Here is an 11,181-nt window from a genome sequence, read left to right as displayed (position 1 = left end):
CTTTAAATATTTTTATCCTTCGTGTCTTAAGAAATGTTTTTGAAAATAAAACGATGTCAAATAAAAATATATTCTGCTTTATTTAAAAACCAAAATTTAATATAATAAATTACGTTTATTATAAATCCAAGATAAATAATATAAAAATGAAATTACGCAAAGTGACAAAATTAATGACGATTAAAGTTATTCGTTATTCGCCAAATAATTAAAAATAAAAAGCAGATATAATGTAAATAATTCACTATAAAAAATTAAATACACTTAAAATTATAACAACAAAGATATATAAACAATAAACTCATGTTCAACTATAACAAGAGTAAAGATAATCAATTTTCATAAAGATGTTAAAGAACACTCTTTAATCACTCTTCATCATGTTATTAATTGAAGAAGATAAACTTCTCATTATCAGAATGCACAACTGATCTCTTTTTATCTCTGTTTTATGTATTTATTTTGGTCTCAGCTGCATGTGCATCTCTTGCAGATTTTTTTTAACACCATTATTTTTAAATTTAAAATTATCTTACAGTAATAATTTTAGTTTATATTTTAAATGATTTAGTTAAATATTAATTTACCTCTACTGTACAGAAAAAAAATGTTACTAGTACAATTCTTTAAAAGAAAGCATTATAAATTACATACTTTGATTTTAAAATCAAAAGTATGAAAATTTTCTTCAAAATTGAGGTAATGGTTAATAATTTAAACTTTTAATCAACTTGAACATGAGTAACAACTGTTTAAAATACGTAAATTACATAAAATATGTAAACGCAAAATATCACACAAACATAACATAATTACAATAATTTAACCAAATTCCTAATTTAACAGTTGATAGCAATTATAAATAGATACTAATAATTTTTTGAATAAAAATGATTTGAAATCACTTTCAATCACTCGACTGATCTATGATAACTCATATGAGTGTTTATTACGATTCTAGAAATTGTGAATTATCAACGTGCATTATTTACTTAATTACTTGTACGAAAAATATCAATAACATGACTTACAATAAATTATTTTTATGTTGACATAATATTTTAGAAGCCGAATTGAAAATTGGTTTGATTACACACACCGTAAAGTTTTAACAATAGCAATAAATATGTAAAGGACTACTTTATATCCTAGCTAATTACACGCTTCTAAATTAACCTTGGGCATTATTAATGATATTATAGTACTTGACGTTTAACTATATTTTATTTACCACTGATTATTTATGAACTATGATGTATATGCGATTACTAGTTGAACGAATTGTCAATGATCATAGAAATATTATGCGACTGATTCTTCTTCTTCTTCTTCTTCTTTTTCTTCTAGAATGAATGACTGATCTCAATGCACAGACTAAGACCAAATGAGGAGAATTGTGTGTGTGTTGAAGTTAACATTTTATGTTTGTTACAAGCGAAATGGAGTTTTAAGAGTACACATGGGATCAGAGGAAGAAAAGTGATACTGGAATGTACCTCAAAGAAAATGAAAATAATCAGCGTAAATCGGGGTTGTCGTTGACTTGTTTCTTCACACGTAACAAAACGGTTGTATACCATTGATCCAAACGAGAGATCGAGTCATATTCTTTTACAGCTTCTGTGAAACCGTCCACATTTTGTTCTTCTAAGTGTTCTATAAGCGTCTGAAAAGAAAGAAAATTTAGAAAAACGCAACGTCGGGGTGAAACAAAGTTCTTATTGACCGGAAAAAAGTTAATTACTTTGATAAGTTTATACTCCCTGGAATCTTGGAACGCGGGATATTGTTGTTCATAACGTTCTATAGCGTGTTGAGCATTGAGAACGTCAACACAGAGATGACATAAAGCAGCTCTAAAGAAATATTCTTTCGCGCTATATTTCAGTAACGAACTTTCCAAAGACGATGATGCAACCTGTAATAAAACAACAAATATGTTTATTCATTCAAATATTTTGAAACAAATATTTTTCAATAGTAAAACTATTTCATAAAACATAAAACTATTTCGTAATATACCTGTTCATAAATTTGGATAGCCTTCTCATAGTTTTCAAGTTGGGCGGCATATTGAGCGACTTTTAGAAGACACTTGTTTGCTGAAGAATTACTTTCTTCTCCACGGAAATAATCAGCTGCTTGCTCATAATGATGCACAGCCCGTTCTAAATCCACTGCTTCACTTTCGTACATTTCAGCTATACTTTGATGGTGCTTTGCAGCCATCGTAAAACGTCCCATTTCTAAATAAATCTCAATGGCCTTTAAAAGACAATTCACTGCCTCTGAAAATTTAATATTATGAAGATTAGGAAGAGATTTCGAAAAAACAAATCACAGGGCTCGAACTAAGTCCGTAAAAGTGCCGATTTTTTGAAAAAAGGTCCGTAAAGTCCGCAATTTAAAAGAAAAAGATCAAAAAGTTCGTAAATTGTACGATATAATTTGAAGAATTTTAGAGAGATTACAAATGATTGTAGAAATTCAATTATTTTCAAAAGTAATAAAATTCTTCACAAAAATTCAATTATGTTAAAAAATGTTTAAAAAATTCTCGTCAAAATTTAAATTATTTTTAGAAATAATAAAATTCATCTTCAAAATTCAATTATTTTCACAAATTTTAATAAAATTCTTATTCTTGGACAAAATTTCGATTATTTTCAAAAAATTTCCTCAATTCAATGATTTTTAATATTTGCTATTTTAATCAAGTTTTCCAAAAGAATTCAATTATTTTAAAAAAATTTTAATAAAATTCAACGCAAACATTTAATTATTTCCATATAATAATAAATATTTCACAGGCATTCAATTATTTACAAATTTTTTTATATATTTCTCCTAAATAATTCAATTATTTTCATAAATAATAAAATTTTTACAGGAATTCAATTATTTTTATAAATAAAATTCATTTTGGGAATTCAATTACTTTTATAAATAATAAAACTCAATGCTGATTTTTAATACAATTTTAATGGAATTCCTCGAAAAGTGTAATTATTCTCAAAACTTTTATTAAAATTAGTCAAAACAATTCAATTATTTAAAAATTTGTTGATAAAATTCTTTATGAGAATTTTATCATCTTATCTTTATGAGAAAGCATTATAGTGTGAATGTTTAGAAATAATTGAATTTTGAAAAGGTTTTATATTAAAGTCTTTGAAAATTTTAATTTCTCACACTTTTAACTAACAATTTTGTAGAAGAATTAATATTTTTGAAAAATTTTGTTTCAATTTTACTTGAAATTATTTTTTTGAAATTTTTATTTTCTAATATATATTTAATTGAAGAATTTCCCAATAATTGCAAGTAAAATTAAATTGTTAAAAAATGAATTTAAAAATTTTCAAAGAACTTTTTCAAAACTTATTAAAAATAATGGATTTATAGAAAAATTTTAGTTAAAAACACTAAAAAAATTAATTAAGTGTTGAAATACTAAAAAAAATTTAATTTTGGAGAAATTACAAATTATTACAGAAATTCAATTATATTGTTGTATTTAAATAAATGAATTCTAGTAGAATTTTCTAATAAAAATTTATTTAAAAATGAATTAATTAAAATTTTAGTTAATAAATAAAAAATATAAAAAGCAATATGGCGTTAATTTTTAGAAATAATTGAATTTTGATATTAATTTTTTTAAAAAAGTTTAATTGAATTTTTTTCTATATTATTTGAAATTTTTATTTTCTAATATAGGATTTAACTGGAGAATTTACGAATAATTAAAATTTCGTAAAATTGAATATTGTAAACAAAATGAATTAGAAAATTGTCAAAGAACTTTTTCGAAAATTATTAAAAAATAATTGATTTAGAAGAATTCTAGTTACAAATTCTTGGAAATAATAATTGAATTGAAATGATGAAAATAATTTTGAAGGAATTACAGTAATAATATTCTTATAATATAAAATAATGATTTTATCACTGGGTCATCTTTAATTATTATTATAAAACATGAAGATGTCGATTGCTCAGAGTCGAAGACTCGGAGTGATCGATATCTTCATGTTTTATAGTTATCAAAAATTGAATTTATAGTTTTTAAGTAAAATGTTCTCTTATTTGACTCGGACTGATTATATTTTTGTCATTGGTCCGTAATTTTTCATTTTGGGTCGGTAAATTCCGTATTTTTAAATACTTTAACTGGTTCGAGCCCTGAAATCAAGATTAGAATATCTTAAAGTAATTATTGTACCATTTGGATCAGATTTTTTGTAGCAATTAGCAGCGTCAACGAAATTTGTAGCTGCGTCATGTCGACTTCCCGATTTAGCGTGCAAATTTGCAGCATCGCAAAATGCATTTCCTGCAGATCCCCATTTCTTTGCCATTTTAAACATATTAGCTGCTCGTTGATAACATTCTACCGCTTCTTCCACTTTTGAAGACCCTCTAATAGTAATTTTATTGATTAAATTCTTTTGAAAGTGTTTACTAGTGCGAGTAAGGGAGATATTTTCTACACTTCGGACCACCTTCACCATTTTACTTGTAATTTACATAATTAATTTGCAACTTATTTCCTGAGTTGAATGCACAAAAAATTGTTTGTCCCTAATTATTTAAACAAATTAAGCAATAATTGTATCTTATAAATTCAATTAATTTTGCCTAAAGAGTTGATTTTCGATTAATTAATAATTATAACATTACGTCAAGTTTCAAGTAAATTGGTGATAATGCTTCAAAATGTAAAGCAGAAAGCAAAGTTTTGTGATCAATAAAAAATAGTTCTTAACATATGAATTAAGTAATAGGTGTCAAAAGTTACATCTAATCATAAATAGTGTAATACGTAATTAAATTAACTCTTTTAACTCTCATCATTATTTTATTGCAAGTGTTATATTTATGTGTACATATAATCTCAATGACAATCAATCATTGCATCTACATATTTTATATACGTTCATCATCAATTCTTGCGAGTTCAGTGACTATTATGTTTGTGAGTCAAATAAGCAACCATCTTGATAGTTAATGACGTTGCAAGTATTTAAAAATTTCTAGATACTTTAACGTTTAATGCAAATAATTAATTTATTGTATCTAGATCCATGTGCTTTATAAATATTGTTCTGCAATTATATTTAAGTCGGTCAGGCAAAGTCGCGCAAATCGATATAATATCAACTCACCCAAAAAGGGAACCAAAGAAACCTTTCGAGGATAGTTTTTTTTCTGCCTCTGCCATCAACTGCATTGCTTTCTGTTCGTTGTCTGCCATTATGAGGCACTTGAATTTTCACAGAAATAAGAAACACCAGCAATTTACTTCAATCTTGTTTTATTGTTTCTACTTGTGAGAAGAAAGGAAATCCAATACATTCGGTAAACCATAGAGTTAAATAATCAAGGTAGTCTTTGCAGCAGGTTGCACAATATTTTTTTTGATAGAATTAGGGTGCATCCACATGTTTAGAAAACTTGAAGCAAAGCAGAATCACATTCACAACTTTGCAGACTGCAACTTTCGGGAAGACGGGGCAAGGGGAAAGAGCGAAAAAGGGAAATTTTCTTTTCGCTTTCCTCGCCCCTTCTGCCCGCATATAGACAACTTGCAGAGCTGTGATAGCACCTTAACGTCAAGTCTATTTTACCTAATGGTACTCTCACAGCTTGTTGTCATAGTAACGTACAAGAGCAAGAGAGTCAGTGAAATCGAATTCGAATTTATTGACTCTCTTGCTCTTATAAGTTACCATGATAATTCCTGCAGGAGGAGGTCACAGCAAGTCTAGCTGGGAAGAATACCAAGGGGACAACAGGCCACTAACCCCACTAACCAAAACCAACAAATCTTAATCACCTTTAAAAAATTTCTTTTTTACGTTTATTTTAAATAATTGAAATTAACACAATATGTCAGAGTTATACAATGTTCTCGGTGTGCCAAGAAATGCAAGTTATCATGAAATCGAACAGGTAAAACGTCAATAATATTTAAAAGTGTATACATTTTTTTAAAACTTTGTATTTCTAACAACTTTATTAAAATTTCTTTACTTTTCCTCTGAATTTATTTATCACACTACTTTTGAATTTGTCAATTACCTTTTATAATAAATCATATAAAAGAGCCAATATTGAGTAACTTGGGAATTGTGAAATAATGTATACAATGCATGTTTCATTCATGAATTATTCGGGATTAACCTTAACCTTCATCTATTTGTGGCTTAAAAAATTCATGCACAAATAAATATTTTAATCATATTTTTTTTAGAGGAATAAATCATTAATTTAATATGTTTGTTTGCAATACGAACTAAAAATTCATTACAAGATTAAGGAACATGTCAGTAATGGTGGATTTTTTCTTTGCAGTCTTACTTAAAACTCTCAAAAGATTTACACGCTGGACAGCAGCCTGGTGCAGCAGACATATTCAAGGAAATTTCATTTGCTTATGAAACTTTGTCTGATCCAAAAAAACGTCCACTTTATGATAGATATGGATTGGAAGGAGTTCAAGAAAGTTCAGATCAGATAAATTATGGTGGTTTTATGTCAGATTTATTTGAGTCGCCTTTTGCGTCATTTGCAGGTATGTAAATTGTAAATAATGTATTGGAAAATAAAAATTGCTATTAGTCATTTTTAAGAATTGTAAAAATAACCATTTTTTTGCAAAGACACATGACAGTAAAGTCAGGGAAACAAAATAATTTTTTGTTATTAAAATCAGGGAAATATCATGAAAAAAAACTTTTGTCAGGGAAATTAAGAAAATTGAGACTTTTTTCGACTTACTTTAAAAAATTGCGACTTTTTCGACTTTTTTCCAAACATTGCAACAAAATACAACAATTTTTGTAAAAAAGTGCAACTTATTTTGATTTTTATAATGCGAAAAATAACTATAAACAAATCTTTCAAAAATTGTTTTTGAATCATTTTTTAAGATATCTAAATTTTTCAAATATATCTATAATAAAAATCTTTTTGAATAATTGAAATTTTGTACAATTTAATTGAAAATAATTAATTTTTTCAAGTATTTTGTCCCAATTTTTGAAAATCAACTTTTGAAGAATTTTCATTACAAATTTAAAAAAAATTGAGTTATCAAAAATTGTAACGGAAAATCTTTAAAGATGTAAATTTAAAAATAAAAATGAATGAAAATAAGCTTCTAATTTTTTAAAATTCAATATTTTCAGTATTTTCAATTACATATTTTCAAAAATTCAAATACATAGGTACAAAAATTAATAACATTTTAGAATTATTTTTAACATTTTGGAGAAAACAATCATGTTCAAAATTTTTAATTAAAATTCATCAAAAAATTAATTAGTTTTTTGAAATTATACAAAAATCCTTTTAAGAAATTCAATTATTTTTGAAAAATTACATTAAAATATTTTTAAAAACTAATTACTAGAATTGTTTTCTAATAATTTTTTAAGATTCAATTATCTTCGAACAATGTAAATAAAAATTTATGAAAATTTACTTTTTGGATTTATTAAAATTTTTGAGAAATCACGGTCCTGTTTATAATTAAAATTCTTCAAAAATTGGATCATTTCTATTTATATTTTTCAATGATATTACCAAATTTTAATTGTTTGGGAACTTTTTCAATATTTATTGAAAAACAATTATCTTTGAAAATATTATACCTTAATAACTTAAGAAAAAACTATGGAGAGATGAAGATTAGTTGAAAATTGTAGAAAATAATTGAATTCAGGAAGGGTTATAATTGTAATTTTTAGAAATTATTAAATTTATTAAATTTTTCTGTAAAAAAATTTTGTCAGGGAAAATAATTTTAATGTCAGTAAATTGTCAGGGAAATGTTAGGAAAATTGATAAACTGAAACTTGTGACCACCCTGAAAGAGTATTTATCTTTTTTTAATTTCAATGTGATTTTTGGTGTTAAAAAATAATTTCTTTTTAGAACCTATGGGCTTTGGTGGATTCGGTGGATTTTGTGGTTTTGGAGGACTAGGAGTCAGAAGTAGACCTCAATGTGGAAGAGAGGAATTCTACATTCTAAAGTATGAATTTAAATATAATATAAGTATAAGACAGGAATTAATATGACTTTTTTCTTCCAGAGTTACCTTAGAAGACTTGTATAATGGAAATGTAAAAAACATTTCGGTAGGCAGTAATCTAATTTGTAATGGATGCAATGGGTGAGTATAGATATTTAATGTACGAGAACAGCAGAAAGTAGAATTTTTATAAACCTTTTTTTCAATTCGTAGAGTTGGATGTTCTGAGAGAACAGCTTGCAGAGGTTGTGCTGGTAGTGGAAAAAAATGGACTTTCTATGAGATTGCTCAGGGTATAACCGTGCAAGGAAAAGCCCAATGTAATCTTTGTGATGGAAAAGGTGAAATGACGAATGAGAAGTTTGTTTGCACGATTTGTAAAGGAAAAAAAGTTTTATATCATCTTAGGAATTTGGATGTTAACGTTGACAAAGGAATGAAAGACACACAAAGAATTTTGTTAAAAGGTAATGGTTTTTAAAATTTTTCAAGTCCGAAGAAAATTCGAAACATTCAAGTAAAAGAAACTGAGTGAACAAAAATATATTCTTTTAGGTGAAAATGAACAATACCCTGGTCCTCAAACGGGAGATTTAGTTGTTATTTTAGAACAAAAAGTTCATGATGTGTTCCATAGATCTGGAGATAATCTCTATTTGACAAAAACTATCGGTTTAGCAGAAGCCCTTTGCGGATTGAATATTGTCGTTCGACATTTAGATGGAAGAGATTTGATTATCACACATCCACCTGGTTGTGTTATTAAACCTGACGATGTGAAGGGAGTATCGGGAGAGGGAATGCCAGTCTACAGAAAACCCTTTAAAAAAGGAAACTTATACGTCAAATTCGATATTACATTTCCTGAGGATAACTTCACAAATGAAAAAGTTATACAGGTATGTAATTCATTTTTTATTCAATCGTTTCTTTCATTCAGTATATTTCTCAATTAATTATTCATTTTATTCTTTAATATACAGACTTTACTATCGATGTTCCCACCCAAAGCACCGATAATTATTCCTCAAGACGCCGAGGAAGTTGAACTTGAGAATTTTGATCCAAACTACAAAACAGAATCTCACGTGCCTCGTGCCAGTGAAGCTTACGCTTCTGATGACGATGAAGGTCCAGAAATGCAGTGTGCACATCAATAAAATTATTTATTCTTTCCTAACTTTAGACCTTTGAAAAAAAACATTCGTAAGTAAAAGAAAAAAATAATATTCGTGTGCTATGCATACCGAAATATTATAAGCTCATCAATTTTGAGCTTCAAAATTTTCCAGGTGTTCAAAAAACTAATTTAGTCGAAATACCATAAAAAATGATACTTTAATTCCAATAAAATATTCTTTTTTTAGATTTTCTTTCTATGCTTTTCAAGAACATTGTAAATTATTACCACTTCTACTTTTCTTTAACCAGATTCCTTTTAAAAATAATTTAGTTGCGACTGTAAGTTCTTTTTGGTTAATAACTTTTATAATTTTACAAAAAACAAAATCAAGTTTGATAACGTAATTTAACTCATTACAATTTTAAGAATTTTTTTTTCTACATATTAAGTACTTAATGTTATGTAATTTATATACTTTTAATTATGAAGTACCGAAGTTATTTAAATATTATATTTTACCTTTAAACTAAAATAGTAGTAGGTTCATTTTGAAATATCAAATTGGCATATTAGTTTTTATTTAACCATTTTCAAATTGAAACTATACAGTCTAAATTTAAATCAGTGAAATTTCAACAGGTTTGATTTAGAGTGTACTAAAAAAATATTTAATTTATAAATGTCATGTAATCGCTTTAAAAATTGGATTTTACAGAAGCTCGTCTTTTAATTTAAATGGAGATCTCAATGAAAAATTAGAAACTGAAACTACTGCATCGTGATAAGTGGTCAAATATAATATAAATACTAGTGTATTTTCATATTTAAAATATATATTATATATTATTATTATAATTATAGTATATAATATATATAATAATAATAATAATTTAATATTTATAAATATGAATACTAATTATTTTTCATTAGTAGGGTCTTAAATTAATAGCTCATTGCGTAACGTTGGAGAAGTGTATTATTACTTTGTACTTTAGGAAATAATATCGTAAGACGAATTTTTGTTTTTACTGACAAATATTTGTAATGTATATATTATAGAAAAAAATTAGATTACAATTTTAGAATATATAAGAACAAGTAATAAAATTTTATTTAGAAAAATTTTATCGTTTTCTACTTTACTCCAAAAAAAAAAAAAATTGATTTTATATAATCCAAGGAAAGTGCATGTTAGAAGCGAAACTGAACATGTAATTTTACAATTTTCGTAATTAGAAATAGTGGCGTTATAGACAGAATTAAATTAGTTCAGTCACTTTAGACTGCTTTAGACGGAGGTATTTTTGGAACCTCCATTAAAAGTTGTAAAGTTACAAGAAAATTAAAAAAAAGCCGAACACCTTTATTAAAATTATTTCCATTATAATTTAGTGTATTGAAAAAAATTATCTATTGATTATGTATACTGTTGGAATAAATATGATTATTGTTTAAAATTTCTATGGTAGTCAATTATTGTCCATATCTTTTTTCAAAATATTTTATTTTTATTATATTCAATACATATTTGTTTTTTGTTTAAAATTACACTTTACAAATAAAGTAAATAAAAAATATTTTAATTTGGTAATAAATTTTTTAGTGTAGTTTCTGCTTTTGTGTCTTCTTCAATTTTCAAAAATCAATTAAATTTATATTTAATCAATAATGAATCGTAATTTAGTGTAAAAATTCAGAAAAGTCAGGTATTAATGTCATTCTTGACGTCTTGACATAAAAGATCTTAAGAGCAGCTCAAAGGTCCAGAGGTTCATCAATAATTTATTACTGCAAATGAAGAATATAGTTAATAATTTGAGTAAATTGTGGAATTTTTTCGTTTAAATAATAAAGTAAATAATATTTAAAATTGTTCATAATTATTTATTAAACATTTCCTCTTGCTTTTGTTAATAAAAAATAATTAAAATGCCAGAATCAAAATGAATAGTCTTGTTCGGGAAACTTCGTGTGTTTTCGTTTTCGTTCTCGCTAGTCTCGAAGCTGGAGGGCGACT

At 25.9% G+C, this 11,181-nt stretch overlaps 2 protein-coding genes across 2 annotated transcripts; one reads left to right on the top strand and one right to left on the bottom strand.

The window, feature by feature from the left end:
• Nucleotides 1–61: 61 nt before the first annotated feature.
• On the bottom strand, nt 62–5,397 carry LOC122501635 (alpha-soluble NSF attachment protein). The gene is made up of 5 exons (XM_043611250.1): nt 5,169–5,397; nt 4,226–4,422; nt 2,023–2,288; nt 1,745–1,918; nt 62–1,666 (listed from the first exon to the last, which is right to left on the bottom strand). Exons 1-5 carry the CDS (start codon nt 5,255–5,257, stop codon nt 1,517–1,519), a joined length of 876 nt encoding a protein of 291 aa, XP_043467185.1. The 5' UTR covers nt 5,258–5,397; the 3' UTR covers nt 62–1,516.
• Nucleotides 5,398–5,749: 352 nt separating this feature from the next.
• LOC122501634 (dnaJ homolog subfamily A member 2-like) lies at nt 5,750–9,409 on the top strand. The gene is made up of 7 exons (XM_043611249.1): nt 5,750–5,955; nt 6,358–6,577; nt 7,942–8,041; nt 8,102–8,182; nt 8,255–8,508; nt 8,597–8,940; nt 9,025–9,409. The coding sequence occupies exons 1-7, from the start codon at nt 5,893–5,895 to the stop codon at nt 9,199–9,201; spliced, it is 1,239 nt and encodes a 412-aa protein (XP_043467184.1). The 5' UTR covers nt 5,750–5,892; the 3' UTR covers nt 9,202–9,409.
• Nucleotides 9,410–11,181: the final 1,772 nt, after the last annotated feature.

Source organism: Leptopilina heterotoma, unplaced genomic scaffold (genome assembly GCF_015476425.1).
Source record: "Leptopilina heterotoma isolate Lh14 unplaced genomic scaffold, ASM1547642v1 Lhet_212, whole genome shotgun sequence".
Lineage (NCBI taxonomy): Eukaryota > Metazoa > Arthropoda > Insecta > Hymenoptera > Figitidae > Leptopilina > Leptopilina heterotoma.
Note: the sequence above shows the minus strand (reverse complement) of the source record. Positions and strands in the feature narration are given on the sequence as shown.

Coding starts and splice junctions, on each gene's coding strand:
- LOC122501635 (XM_043611250.1), bottom strand. CDS start 5,257: ATGGCAGACAACGAACAGAAAGCAATGCAGTTGATGGCAGAGGCAGAA. Junction 4,423..5,168: donor TTCTTTGGTTCCCTTTTTGG/GTGAGTTGATAT, acceptor AATTACTATTAG/AGGGTCTTCAAAAGTGGAAG. Junction 1,919..2,022: donor CTATCCAAATTTATGAACAG/GTATATTACGAA, acceptor GTTTTATTACAG/GTTGCATCATCGTCTTTGGA.
- LOC122501634 (XM_043611249.1), top strand. CDS start 5,893: ATGTCAGAGTTATACAATGTTCTCGGTGTGCCAAGAAATGCAAGTTAT. Junction 6,578..7,941: donor GCCTTTTGCGTCATTTGCAG/GTATGTAAATTG, acceptor ATTTCTTTTTAG/AACCTATGGGCTTTGGTGGA. Junction 8,941..9,024: donor CAAATGAAAAAGTTATACAG/GTATGTAATTCA, acceptor TTTAATATACAG/ACTTTACTATCGATGTTCCC.